We start from the raw sequence: 15,380 nt of genomic DNA on the forward strand, positions 1-15,380 counted from the left end.
AGAGTTCTTTGAACACTTCTTGCAACTCTTCCATAGCTGGAAACTACTTCAAAATAAAAAGTCAAAAAACTTAAAACCTACAATGACTATGCATCTCAGAGTAACAAAGTCCTTATGAGACCATAAAATCTAGGGGCACCTGGGTGGCTCAGTCGGTTGGGTGTCCGACTTCAGCTCAGGTCATGATCTTACAGCTCGTGAGTTTGAGCCCCACGTCAGGCTCTGTGCTGACAGCTCAGAGCCTGGATGGAGCCTGCTTCGGATTCTGTGTCTCCCTCTCTCTCTCTACCCTCCTCTGCTCATGCTCTGTCTCTCTCTGTCTCAAAAATAAACATTAAAAAATTTTTAAAAAAAATCTAGGCTGCTGTTAAGTCTCTAACATCTGCTTCTATATCCCTGCTCTCTCACTCCATTCCATCCACCCATTTTTCTCACTGTTCTTGAACATAACAAGCACATTCTTGTCTCAAAACCTTTATATGTCCTATGCCCTTTGCTTAGAATATTTTTCTTACAGATATGACATGGGTCACTCGGAGAAGGCTTGAACTAATCACTCTGTTAAAATTGGAACTTCCCTTCTCCAAATACCATCCTCTTTCCTGTTTTACTTTTCTCCACAGACCTTATTAACACCTTACACACTATAAGCTTTATTTATTTATATAATCACCTCTCCTTCCCCACTAAAATATCAGTTCCATTATAGGAAGGGTTTTTATCTGTTTTGTCCATCACTGTGTCTCTAGACCCTGAAACAATGCCTGGCACACGCTAGGCTCTCAATAAATAAGTACTGAATGAATACATTTTGTGTTACTTTTCTGGTTCATTTAATAAACATCTGTTTCCTTCTGATCTACTTTACTATTTTGTCCAAATCTGCTGCTCACATTCAGTTCACTTCTCATTTATAAAAAACAATTCAGTTATAACAAACAACAGAAAGAAGAAGCAACACATCCTCCTTTTATCAAATATATTTTTTTCAAATATATGAAGGATCATTGTTTGTGAATCCTCAGTTTTACTGTCAGGCTGTGGAAGGGGCAGAAATAACTCTGCAGAATGTTGGAAAGTCAGCTTCCCAGAACCATCACCTCCTACCCCTCTTTTCAGCATCAACTAGAAGAGATGTCAGGAAGCAGGAATCCCCTCCTAGACTGAAGTGTCCAGCAAAAGGCCATGGTGATGATAGCCAAGTAAAAACTGTGACCCTCTTGTGTTCTATCGGTTTTCCATCTACCACCTACCTGCAAAAGATCTGAGTTTTGCTCAAATTTTAACAGCCCTGGACCTTTACCATCAGCGCCACTGCATTTGATACGGAAAGAAGGGAGGCCCTGTGCAGGGAGAGAACTCTAGTAAGCACTGACTTACGCTGTGAGTAGAGCAGGATTTGAAACTCCAGAAGAGCACAAGTAAAAAGCTGAAACACATTTTCCACCCCAAGCAGTTCAAAGACCTCTCTGACAGGAAAGTCAAATAAGGGAAGCTCATTAGTACTTGGTCTCTGGCAGATTATTGGCCCATAAACTCCAGAAAATTTCAAGGACCGGCCAGGAGGTGGAAGTGGCACCTCATAGAGTACATTGTATATGTAGCTCTCAAGGGGCAGTGGAGGGGGCTGAGGTGAAGTGACTGCCTGGTGAAGTTGTTCCAGCACACTCCGGCATGCTTTCATGAAGGACATGGGTGTTATGAGGCAAATGCACTTAGAGACGTAGAGCGTGTCCCGGCTAATGTCATAGGAGTTGAAGCGCTGAAGCTTAGTCCCAGGAGTGCCTTCACCATCGTCCATGCCACTGTCATCTTGGCCATCAGCAGACGGAGAATGTAGGATATCATACTCAGCATTATGCATGTGGTAGAGGGTCTGCATTGCACTGCAGATCTGTTTGCTAGTCACCTCCTCATAAAATGTGAGGGCAAACCCAAATGTCCGAGAGCCATCCTCCCTTGTGATAATAAAGGCATGGAACTGGGGCTCCCTGGGATCAGCCTGGGTCTTGAATGCCAGCCCTTTGGGCATGCATAGCTGCAAAAGACAACAAGGAAACAAGTGGTGAGAACTCACTGTTGGTCCTCTTCAGAATACCATCGCTGTTGATTTACTCACAGAGTACCTATTATGCTAGGTGTTTGAGAGATCAAGATCAATATAGGAAAAGATCTGTCCTCAAGATCGTCAATTCTAAGACGTGCAAGTAAATAAAATTACAATGCAATTATCAGGGCTATCCAGAAACAAAGTGCTAGGGTAACACAGAATGGACAACCCAACCCAAAAACATCAGAAAAGGCTTGTTGATGAGGTTATGTTAGAATTCATGAGGTAGACAAGGGAGAGAAGGGTATTTCAGGGACAGGGAGAAAATGCCCAAAGATAAGGAGGTAAGAGAAAGCTTGGAGAATTTAAGTAGGTGGTTAAGCATGACAGCATTTATTGGGAAAGGATGCTAGAAATATACCTAAAAACTAGACAGATAAAATTTTGCACCTAAAAATAAACATAAAGTTTTAGATTCTTATCAGCACACAAAATTCTGCCATCAAGAGAACCTTCTCTTTTCACAGAAAAAAGGGAGCATTGCACATAAAGGAGATGACATAATCAGGATAAAGATGCAGTTTTTTTCACTTTAACTCAGATGGGTTATATAAAGAAACTTGGATAGCTAATCAAACTGACCTACATCAATTGGTCCCCATTTTCCAGGCTTACAAAAACCAGGCTATACAAATGATCTACCAGCAGCCTGGGTTAACAAATAAAAGGATATAACATATAACCTTATGGTATATCCATTACCTTTGGACTTGACTTCCCAAAACCTAGATGTTTCTAGAATACAGCATGTCAAAAATAAAATAAGCACTGAACCAGGAGTCAAAAAACTTGAGGTTAATACTCAGTTTTCTCATCTGTGAAATGAAGATAATACAGTCTACTCTGCCTACTTCACAGGGTTATTATGTGCATCAAACAAGATCATCCTCTAAAAAAGTACAGAAAGCTATTAAGAATTAATACAGGCAGTACAAAGATGTGATGAAAAGCATAGCACTGGAACCAGACTATGGCATAGTGATCAAATTGTAGCTCAACTGCTTCTTAGTCATGTGACTTTAAACACATCACTCTTTGGATCTTAGTTTCCTCATGTATAAATATGTGTGTGTGTGTGTGTGTGTGTGTGTGTGTGTGTGTGTGTGTGTATTTAATATCATCTATGTAAGGGGTATTATGAAGATTACGTGAGTTAATTCATGTAAAATGCTTATCACACTGCCTAGCACAAGGTGAATACTCAATAAAAGTTAGATTATTCACAGTAGTATTCTTCTACATGAGATTTAAAATGTTGTCCTATTGGGGCGCCTGGGTGGCGCAGTCAGTTGAGCGTCTGACTTCAGCCAGGTCATGATCTCGCGGTCCGTGAGTTCGAGCCCCGCATCAGGCTCTGGGCTGAGGGCTCGGAGCCTGGAGCCTGTTTCTGATTCTGTGTCTCCCTCTCTCTCTGCCCCTCCCCCGTTCATGCTCTGTCTCTCTCTGTCCCAAAAATAAATAAAAAAACGTTGAAAAAAAAATTTAAAAAAAAATAATAATAAAATAAAATGTTGTCCTATCTAAAATTATGATGAAACAAAATACCCATTTCTGCAGTATCACTCAGACATATATACAACCCAGATTGAGAGAAAACTGCTTTAAATCGGACTCACTGTGCAGTCTCAATGCTATAAGCAACCAGTAGCTCAGTACCACAAAGTTCAATGACCCAGTACTATGTATTTGTCTGACAAAACAGAAACACACTGTGATTTTTCAGTGTATTTCATACATCCTGAATATCTGATTTGTTGATCAAAATGTAGAATCATAAATAATAATCATATAACCCCTTCTTCAAAAGCTCCTGGTAGTTAGTGGAATCACTGCTACCACAGCCTGGACTCACAATTCCACTATAAATTACTTTGTAAATTACTTCATACTTGTAGCTAACAAATACTAACCATTCCCACTGCATCTTGGTCAAAGGGATTCCATTCTACATTCTCAGGGTATCGGGCAAGGACCTTGGACTTGAATGTTCGTCTCAGTGGTGTCTGCTCAAAATTTTCTCCTGCAAGAAAAAGAATGAACCAAATCATCTCTACAAAGTCCCTTGAAATCACAATGTTATGAATGTCTGAGCTTGGTAGTCCAGCAAGGTACAGAAGTAAAGGCAAAGGGGTTAGGTTAGTATGCCAACCATCTAAGAACAGGAAAGGTATTAAAGTCATTAGGTAAGCAAGAAGCTGAAAAGGTTTAGCATGGTTAATACTGGACACAACTATCTTTTCTTTTCTTGAAAATGAATTATTACTACAAACCCAATGGTCAACCTTCCTAGGAGAGTGGAGAAAGTGCAAGGAATGACAAAGGATTATATCCATCCTTTTTCCCCCCCAAAAAACCACAATTTAGTTTGCTTTAAGTCAACTGATAACATAGACGCATAAATGATTTTAAATTCAGAATCAAATATGCATTTCTATGATCTCAGAAAAAAACACAAAGGGACTAAAAGATTCAAGAACATTAAGAAAGCAGATTTCAGGGTAAATCTAATGAGCCATTTTGTCAATTCAGAATCATTTGAAATTCTGAAATTCTCCTTTGTTCCTCCTTTCCCCCTAAAAACAGAGTATACTGAAATAAAGAACATTAAAGTGAAAAAAGGAAGAACCAAAGAACCCACCACCTAGAGGGACACAAATATGAAAAACCTACTGGTCAAAAAAGGCACAAGAAAGTTAGAAGGTCAAAGGGTACAAAATGCCACTGTAGAGACATATGTAAGAGCCACCAGAAAGCTTTGGGTGTTCTCAATTTTGTTTTGTTTTTACCTTCAGTCGTACTGGAAATGAAAGGGCTGGCACCATCCCTGGCTTTAGAAGCCTGTATGTACTGGCATAATGCTATATGATAAATGAAATAACAGAGTATTACAATAAAGCAATGTTATTCAAACTTTTTTGACCATGACTCCAGTATGAAACAAGCTTCACATCATGGAGCAATAAATACATACATGATGCGTGCATATAAATTTGTCTAAAACAAATTTCGCAAAATAATACTTACCTTACTTTGTGGGATGCCCTCTCATAATTTCTACTCTATATCATTAAAACCAAATATACTAATTGCAGACCTACTAACACAATTCATGGTTTGAAAAAACATTACAATACAGCATAATAAGATGAAGCGCTCAACAGATATAAAATTACTATAAAGTCACTGGTACTTTATCCAAAAGTATCCTGTCCCAAATACTGCTTTTCCAAAGGAGTTAAGGAGTAGGGGGCAAATTAAATGCACCTTAATATTTCAAATAAATAAATTTAGTAGGACTCATGGAAAAATATGTGGAAAACATGATCAAAAACAATTCAACTGAATTCTATACCTGTTTATTGAGTAATTATGTCATACAAGGGCCCAAGGTACTGTGGGAGATAGCAATGAACCAAATCAAGTACCCATCCTCAGGACCTTATACTCTTAACCGTATAGGAAAAAGAACATACACAAATAACCACTTCACAGAGAGGTTACTGTCTGGCAGGCTCCACATTTTTAGTCTATGTGGTCCAAACATTCAGAGCACGCTTGTAGAGGACCCTGTTTACATGTTCTAGTTGATAATATAAATTCTATTCCAACTACAGTTTTTCTAAGTTGGTTTGGAACACAAAGGACCTGGTGATTAAGGAAGACATATTGTCCACAAACACAGGGCTGGGATAAATGTAAAGTCAGATAGTCCTTCACTCTAAATCATCCCAGAGGCATCTCAAGTTTCTAAAGAATTTATAACAATTCTGAAGTGCCTGTTCCAGAAATTAATAATGATTCCAGTCAGAAAGTTATCACTTTTATAACTAAAACCTTCACTTCCACTTTCTCTCAGGTTTTGTCCATCATCAGAAGTCCACTTATTCATAATTTTCAACTTCTGACAAGACTCAACCTTCCTTCTATTAATAAAGCCAGTAGAGCAATTTCAATACTTCCCATTTCCTGATCCTTCTTCCAAACTTAGTTTTCTGAAGCTCTTCTCCAGCAAATTTCATCTCTCAAAATACATCTGGTAATCTTCACTAAAGAAGAGTGGCAAAATCAGCAGGCAGCTGGTAACAGTGGTAGTAACAAAGCCCTATAGCTATATACAGCTAATCTCAAGCTTTCGGTAATACCTGCGAAGAGCCCACCATGGCAAGCCTGCACTTACTGTACAAAAAAATTAAACAGCAAGCAGCTGACATAATGATCTTGTCTATAGTCTGAGAGTCTCAGAATGTTTATTTAAACTATATTCAGTTCTAAGAGGATAACTATGTCTTTCTTCTAAGCTTCATTACTTTTAGTTGTCAGTTTGCTCATTTCTTCCTTACTAGGCCAGAAAATCCCCTCACTAAAAACCACAAAATATTTGAACATAAACAGGAATCAGGGCAGTTACCACTGTCCCTAATGAAAGCCTTTAGAGAAAGATATTTTTCTAAGATGGCTGTGCCCCTTAAGACATGATGAACATTCAAAAGATGGAACAGGGGACTATTTTAAACAGCAGAGAGATGAAGCCAGAGGTAAAAATGATGAGCTGACCTGGAGTACAAAGAGGAGGAAGAAGCTAAGAATCACAAGGAGAAATGGTCTTCAGATCCTCTGTCCCCATCACCTCTCTACCTCCTGCCCCTTCTTCAAACAAGCTAAGTAAAAATTTCTTGTTAAAGAGTCAGGTTCTGAGTAAAGGCACCAAAGAGAGTGCCAATCTTAGACATAAGTCTTTCTGTGTATTAGACTGGACCAGTATCAGGAGCCTAGTGTTTTCACTGCAGGGGGAAAGGGGATGTATAAAGAGGTATGAGAGCCCTGAGATCAAATTATGTTTATTAAAGAATCCTATTAAGAGCATTAGAAAAGTCGCAGGGTAAAAGGATTCAAACCTAAGATATCTTTATTAAAACAATTCAGTCTTTCATAATATAGTGAGGGATGAGTTTTGAGAATAAGTGGCAGGGACTTAATGCCACAGAAACACCTACATACCCCACTTCCTGAGACCTGTACATATGTCACAGGTCCCTTAAATCCTCAATTATTCAGACCTTTGGAAATTCAAACAATATTAGGAATAAGATATCACAACCACAACCATCCTATTGTCCTGAAACCGTAACTACTTATTTGCCCAACACATACAGAGTCCACAAATGTCAGCAATTCTGGATACCAAGAACTAAGGCCCATTTCTAACAGCAACTTAAAAATTAGTCAACTAGGTATAGATCTATCTTTGTGAATCTGTCCCTGGGGAAGTACAATTCAAATAAATCGTAACAGATTTTTTTTTTTAAGACTGAACGCCTTACAAGGACTTCTATTAGGTTCTTTGTTTACTTGTTCTGCTTTGACCAAGTCAGAAACAAACTGACATTTGTATTGCTATTAGCCTGTTGGTACTAGGTTGATTTGAATAACCCTAAATGTAGGATGCTTACAAATGAGAAGCTTCAAAGGAGCCCCTAAACTCTGAAATTATTTACAAAATTTTGTATGAAAATGTGCATTCTTCTCAAGAGAAAACACAATTTTCAACAGATTCTCAAAGGGTTCCATGACCCAAAAAAATCAGAAACCACAGCTCCAAGTGTTTCTATTTTGGGCAGAAAACATTTGACCACTTATAGATTAACCTAAATGGGTAGGTTTACATACAGTCTAAAATAAAATATATTCACTACTAAATAACTGCTTTCTGGGTTGATGTTGACTCAAAATAGGACATTATTTTCTCCTTTTTTATCATAAGAAGACTATGGATGCAAATTTCTCTCTTTAAATATACACATATATGTGAACAAGTTAAAAAAATATTATCCTCAAAACTTCTGTCTGAAGTCATCTGAAAAATCATCAGAAAATGTCCACCAAGTTTCAATCTGTGGGGAAAGCAACAGTTTTGAAATGGTAGAGCAGATATAAAAAGGTATGTCCCAAACAACAACGTGAGAAAGACCCAATACAGTCAAATCTCCATCTGGTTTATGTTAAATTACACGAAACTTCTCCAGAACACAGTGTTAGCTTAAATTCAAGCAAAACAAAAGTAACCATCAGTTCCTAGGAAAGTGTCTACAGGACACATTTGTTATACCTACATCTTGGATTATATATACCAAATAAAAGGAGTATTTCAATTTCTAAACCTAACAGTAATCAGAGTTGACATACACTTAAGAAACTTTCCATAAAATTTGAAGTCTGAAAAAAAAAGAGAAAACAGAGCAAGAGCTAAGGGCATTTTTGTATCTCATCCCTTAAAAGAGATGGGAAGGATAATACAAATATCTGTGAAACTACAACTGAAAAAAAGATGACTCTGTCAACAGAATAATTAATATCTAGCATGATGGAGGTTCTGCTTCCAGTCATAGAAGAGTAGCTCCTATGAGACCAAATCTCTTGCAGATAACTATGAACTCTAGACAGAAAATAAAAAAAACAACTACTTGAAGATACTAGGGAACAAAAGGCAGGCAGATCATGAGGGAAAGAGAGGGTCAAAATTTGGAAGAAGGTAATGACACCAAGTGTCCCTTCTTATAGCTTTTGGCTGGGCAGGTCCCAGTCTGTGCCATGAAAGATGGCTAAAATTCAGATAAAAATTCACAGTCTTACTAGCTTCACAAACCAGAAGACAAACTGTAAGGCAACCAACACAGAGAAGTGAGGGAGGAAAATTCCAAAGAGAACCCGAAGAAGGTGCCTCAAACTCTGTGTATAAATTCTGCTGAAATCTCTGGCTAATCCCTGAACTATGCATGCATGGAACAGACCTCAGGCAACCAAGGTAGGGCTAAAAGAACTGAACTGAGATTTAAACTGCCATTCACTGCAGGGGACAAAACAAACAAAATTCAGTGTTCTTTGGAGGAAGGTAATGGAATCCAGACTGTCTACAACATGTCATACTCAATAACAAGGACACAACCCAACGAAACTATTCAGCATATAAAGAAATAGGAAAAAAAAAAAGAAAGAAAGAAAGAAAGAAAGAAAGAAAGAAAGAAAGAAAGAAGAAAAATTGACCCATTCTCAAAAGAAGAGTCAGTCAACAGGAACTGATCCTGACTTGATCCAAATACTGGGATTAACAGACAAGGATTTGAAAACAGCTATGATCATAATAAATGAACAAATAGTAGATCTCAACAGCAAAAATAGACTATTATTCAGAAGATGGGCTTAACAATCTGCTGACTGGGGATGCAGAAGAGTTAGTGAACTTAAAAAGAGCAAAAAAAGTATCCAATCTGAAAAACAAAGAGAAAAAAAGATTAAGGAGAAAAGGAGAGTGGGGGAGAGGACCCCAGAGATCTCTGGGGCAACAAGCCTGATATACATATAATTGAAGCCCCGGAAAAAAAAGGAGAGCAAATGAGGTTTTAAAAGAAGTTTTTTTAATTGAAGAAATAATAATTAAAAAATTCCCAAATTGGGTAAAAGACATAGATTTACAGATTCAAAAAGCTCAGTGGATTCCAAGCAGGATACATACCAAGAAAATAAAAACTGTACATCACAAACTTTAAAAAAAAGGAAGAAAGAAAGAAAGAAAGAAAGAAAGAAAGAAAGAAAGAAAGAAAGAAAAAAGAAAACTATTAAGGAGAAAATCTTGAAAGGAGACAGAGAAAAATGATACATTAAGGAAAAGAAATGATTGAAATTACCATGGCTTTCTTACCAGAAACAATAGAGATCGGAAGACCTGGAACACCATCATACAAGTACTGAAACAAACAAATAAAAACCTGTCAACCCAGAATTCTATTAGCAGAAAAAAATCTTTCAAAAATGAAGGAAAAATCAAAACATTTTCAAGTAAAAAAAACTAAGAGAATTCACTGCTACCATGCAGTGTACTGCTACAAGAAAAGCCCATCCCAATAAGTTATATACTATATGATTCCACATACATAACATTTTGAAATTACATTTTAGAAATGAAGAACACATTGGTGATTGCCAAAGGTCAGAAATGGAGAGTAGGGGGTGTCTATAAAAGGGCAACCCACAAGAATGCTTGTGGTGATGGAATTATTCTGTGTCTTGAGTACAGTAATGTCAATATCCTGGTTGTGAGAGCATCCAATAGCATTGCAAGATGTTACTACTTGGTAGAGGGTAGAGAGTCGTCTCTGTATTATTTCTTACAACTGCATATGAATCTAAAATTACCTCAAATAAAAAGTTTAATGTCTTTAAAAACTACATTCTTTAATTTAAAAAAAAATTTTTAGGGGTGCCTGGGTGGCTTAGTCAGTTAAGCGTCCGACTTCGGCTCAGGTCATGATCTCCTGATTCGTGGGTTCAGGCCCCATGTTGGTCTCTGTGCTGACAGCTCCGAGCCTAGAGCCTGCTTCAGATTCTGTCTCCCTCTCTTTCTGCCCCTCCCCTGATCGCACTCTGTCTCTGTCTTTCAACAAGAAATAAATGTTAAAAAATTTTTCAAAAAAAAAAATTCTCTTAGGGACGCTTGAGTGGCTGAGTTGGTTAAACACCCGACTTCAGCTCAGGTCATGATCTCATGGTTTGTGGGTTCAAGCCCCACGTCAGGCTCTGTGCTGACAGTTGGGAGTCTTGAGCCTACTTCGGTCTGTCTGTCTCTGTCTCCATCTCTCTCTCTGCCCTCCCCCGCTTGCGCTCCCTCTCTCTCTCTCATAAAATAAAAAAACTTTTAATGATTTTAACAACCTGTCAAGGTTTTAAAGCAGAGGCTTCAAGCAATACAATTCAAGCATTCAAAGCTATACCTTGGACTGAACTCTTCAAAGACAGCTGAACTCTATCTTTCCCTTCAGGCCCAAAACAGAAGTGTCACATGGGCTGCCTCATCTCACCACATCCACACCAATCCTATAAGGTCTAATTCACATTATCTACAGCAAGAGTAGAATTTTTTTCCTCTGGGAATGGATACAACCAGGTTATTATGCCTTCATTTGCATACTGGCATTCTGGGATGTCCTAAAACTGATCATTTTGGTGACAATGGTGACCAATTCAGGGCCACTCGTGCTATAAAGTTTACTTCCTGCACTAAAAGATGTCACTATATTTTTCCTGTTAGAAACATTTCTAAAACAGACTGCCCATGAAAATTGTATTACTACCAACGTACACTTGGTTTCTTGCGCATGCTGAAAAACCAGCTTGTGTTTCACCTTTAATTCACTTGCTGCCTCAGCATTCTCCTTATCTTCCAGATAATTTTCTGAACCCCTGTAAATCAGAAATCGTTTCCTGCCATCTTTGACTGATGGGACACAGTGCAGTAAGAGAAGGGAATGCAAATTTCTACCTAAACAAAAATTAACATTGCTATTCCTTTTAGATGGCCATTTCATTACTATCAGCACTTTTTAAATGGAGATAGCTTAAAAAACACAGTAAGGGGGCACCTGGGTGGCTCAGTCTGTTAAGCATCTGACTTTTGATTTTGGCTCAGGTCATGATCTCATGATTTGGGAGATTGAGCCCTGTGCTGAGCCCTGCATTGAGCTCTGTGCTGAGCATGGAGCCTGCTTGGGATTATCTCTCTCCTCTTCTCTCTTTGCCCCTCCTCCGCTCACCTGCATGCATTCTTTTTCTCTCTCAAAATAAATAAATAAACATTTTTTAAAAACACAGTAAGACTAGGTATGTTTTGGTAGCTACAGAAAACCATTTAACACTATACTCATCGCTCTCCCTCACGTCTTCTACATATGAAATTGAGGCAAATTTACAGCTTCTGCAGCAGAAAGAGGGTAACTGCTCCTTGAAGAGACAGGCTGTACCCTGGCCCACATGACCAGGTGACTTGTGCTCAAGAGTCAGACATTTACAAATACCCAAAATGCAGGGAGTGAGCTGCCCCCCACTTTGGACACACCACAAGGCCTCTTCTAAGGCAATAACCCAGAAAAGCTGCTCACCAGACTTTTCAATAAAAGCAACAGAAACCATCTGTTACCCCTTTGTGTTCCCCTTGAGGTACATTTGTTCACTTTCTTTCTCAACATATTTTCTTTGTCAGATAACTTTCAATTTAGGTATACAGCCATTACTTTTTTTGATGCTTTACCTCCTGCTTGACATCTTCCAGGCACCATACCTAGTCCAACTCCTGCATCTAGTATTTCTAAAATGGCTGAACTTCTCAGGTACCCAGTTTTGTTTTTTTTTTTTAAGTTTATTTCTTTATTTTGAGAGAAAATGAGAGAGAGAGAGAGAGAGAGAGAGAGAGAGAGAACAGGGGAGGGGCAGAGAGAGAGGGAGACACAGAATCCCAAGCAGGATCCCAAGCAGGCTCCATGCTCAGCACAGAGCCCAAAGCAGGGCTTGAACTGTGAGATTATGAGGAGCCAAAATCAAGAGTCAGTTACCCAACCAACTGAGCCACCTAGGAGCCCCTGATGTACCCAGTTTTAACAAGAGTCTGAGGTTTAAAAAACAAAAAACAAAAAACAAAAAAAAACAAGAGTCAGAGGTTTGAGAACCGATCCAGACAGGACTGCTCCAAACAACAGGTAGGACAAAACTTTGGTAACAAGGTGTCAAGTATAGGCATTGCCTCCCTTTTAGCCCAGCCAAAAACCCTACAGGGCACACATCCATTGGGCTAACATCTGTAACTTAGATAATCTGTTCTGTTTTGTATGGGAAGCAACAAGCTATCAAATTCATGGTCTTTCAGAGCAGTCTAACCAACCCCTCTTGTGAGCTGGATATACATATACTGTACTGAATTACATACAGTACATACTATACTAAATTACTAAAATAGAGTAAGAACTCCCAGAGGCTATACATATGCTATAGGCACTTTTCTCTAAAAGCTAGCCCCTCCAGTAAAACAGGCTTAGGCAAACCCAGTGAACTGGGATCTCTAAGTAAGAAATGGCAAAGGACAAATATGAGCAATCTTCATGCTCTCCTTAACACCAAATTGTAAACTAATCAGCCTAAATTAACTGTAAGCAACTAACCCAGAACGCAGGAGACAGAGTTAAGATCCCACCTTGGCTACTCACTAGTTGTGTGACCTAAACAATTTACTGAGTCTTGTGGGTCTCACTTTCCTCACCTAAAAGATAAAGAAGTAGAGGACGATCTATAAAGGTTTTTCTAGCTTCATCATTTCATGACTTAATGACTGTTGGGCCTCAAGTCTGACCCAGCATGGAAACTGTCCCCTTTGAATTATGAGAAGGCATGCTTTAGTTCTCCCTCTGCTGCCTCTCTCCCCAAAACCCCATGAGAACAACATAAGGGTAGGGGTCAGGGTGGCATAGCCACAGAATGAAAATGAAGGTGAGAGCAGCAAAAATTTAGAAGCTGAAAAGGAGATGGATGAGTGGTTCCTGACAACAGACTAGAGAAAGCTAAGATATAATACAACCTCCAAAAAGCTCAGGAACTTGTAGCATCAGGCACTTATGGAAGTAGGGATAAAAATGGAACTAAAAACAGAAGGACTGGTTGAAAGTCTATTGAAGATGGCATCAGCTCATGAAGATATAAATTGTTTTAGAACTGTAAAATGGAACATTATTCAGCCATTAAAAAGAATGAAGTACTGTTAGATGCTACAATACAAATGAACCTTGAAAACATTATGCTAAGTGAAAGAAGCCAGACACAAAATGCTACATATTGTATTACTCTATTTATATGAAATATTCAGAATAGCCATACATAGAAACAGAAAGTGGCTGCCAGGGGACTAATTGCTAATAGGTGTGCAGTTTGTTTGGGATGACAGAAATGTTCTGGAACTAGATAGTGGTGATGGCTGCAAAACACAGTGAGTAAACTAAAAACCATTGAAGTGTACATTTTAAGATGGTTTATTTATGTTACATGAATTATATCTCAATTTTTTTAAATAAAAGAACTAGACCCCACCTTACTCCCATACTACTCCCACAAGGGATAAATGAAATGAGTGAGGTCTCAGTCAAAACGGGTGATGGTGGTCACAGGTACAGACTTCCAGTCATGAAATAAATAAGTCCTGGGGCTGTAGTGTACAGCATGGTCACTATAGTTAACAATACGATATTGTATATTTGAAAGTTGCTAAAAGAGTAGACCTTACAAGTTCTTATCACAAGAAAAAAAAAATGTAACTATGTGGTGACAGATGTTAACCAAACTTACCGTGATAATCATTTACCATATATGTACATATATCAAAAATCGTTATGTTGTACACCTAAAACTAATACAATATTATATGTCAATTATATATCAATTGAAAAATAAAAACAAATTTTAAAGAATGGGTATCTATACTTGGGATTATAGTCGAGGCATCAAGCATCAACATCTGGGAAACCACGGGCACAGCTGAGAGCAAGGGTATCATTCTAAAAACAGAAAAATAAGAAAAATCTTAACATACTGAATGTTGAGACTTCCCAGTGCTCTTCCACTATTTGGCTCTCACAAAGTGACGGCTAGAATTACTCCCTTGAGGCAGAGATTTAGAGGAACGTTTTATGTGAATCTGACGAGCCCAAGAAAAAAGACCAAGAGATACTCATACTACAGGGAAGAAACTATGCAACCAGATCATTCTATAGTGAACCTCAGTAACCAATGCCCCACTAATATAAACATCAAGCTTCCAATCAGCTTCTTGGTGCTTTATTCTTAAGTGTAAATGGATAGCCAAAGAATCATGAGATATACGGGGAAAGGCTCTAAGATTAAAGAAAGATACCTCTTGCCAATCAATCAATGCAACTTTGAGAAAATAGAAAATTATGCAGAAAAAAAAAGCTTCAAAAATTACTATCTGGGGCACGTGGGTGGTTCAATCTGTTATGCGTCCAACTTCAACTCAGGTCATGATCTAAAGGCTCATGGGTTCAAGCTCTGCATTGGGCTCTGTGCCGACAGCTCAGAGCCTGGAGCCTGCTTTGGATTCTGTGTCTCCCTCTATCTCTGCCCCTCCACTGCTCTAGCGCTCTATCTCTCTCAAAAAAACAAAATAAACATTAAAAAAAAAAAAAAAAAAAAAAGGACTATCTTCGGGCCTAGAAGCAACAACTCCCGAGTGACAAGCACAGCTAGCACCCAGATCTTGATTTCTAATACTATTCACCAATAAAAAGAACCAGGATTGCTTAAAGAAATGGTTCGTTCTTTAACTGGAGCAGGAAATACATGGGAGGAGCCTGGAGTATTTTGGAGTGCCAAAAAGCAAGGAAGTACTCAAAAAAACTCATGGTGATGAGGACACATCAAAGAGCCAACTAAAAGATTCCCA

The 15,380-nt window shown here is 38.5% G+C and overlaps 1 protein-coding gene across 7 annotated transcripts in view; it reads right to left on the bottom strand.

Moving 5' to 3' along the window:
* DENND5A (DENN domain containing 5A) overlaps positions 1-15,380 on the bottom strand; it is a 119,124-nt gene that overhangs the window by 75,915 nt on the left and 27,829 nt on the right. For 4 of the 7 annotated variants that reach the window (XM_043580608.1, XM_043580605.1, XM_043580610.1 and 1 more), the window contains exons 2-4: positions 4,897-4,968; positions 4,021-4,130; positions 1,381-2,038 (exon numbers count right to left, since the gene is read on the bottom strand). In XM_043580608.1, the coding sequence (XP_043436543.1) occupies positions 1,381-2,038; positions 4,021-4,130; positions 4,897-4,968 (840 nt within the window). Of the gene's footprint in view, positions 1-1,380; positions 2,039-4,020; positions 4,131-4,896; positions 4,969-9,806; positions 9,848-15,380 lie in introns of those variants that run through there. The other 3 variants (XM_043580607.1, XM_043580609.1, XM_043580611.1) reach the window with 2 other exon arrangements.

The sequence above is a fragment of the Prionailurus bengalensis genome, chromosome D1 (genome assembly GCF_016509475.1).
Source record: "Prionailurus bengalensis isolate Pbe53 chromosome D1, Fcat_Pben_1.1_paternal_pri, whole genome shotgun sequence".
NCBI classification, from domain to species: Eukaryota; Metazoa; Chordata; class Mammalia; order Carnivora; family Felidae; genus Prionailurus; species Prionailurus bengalensis.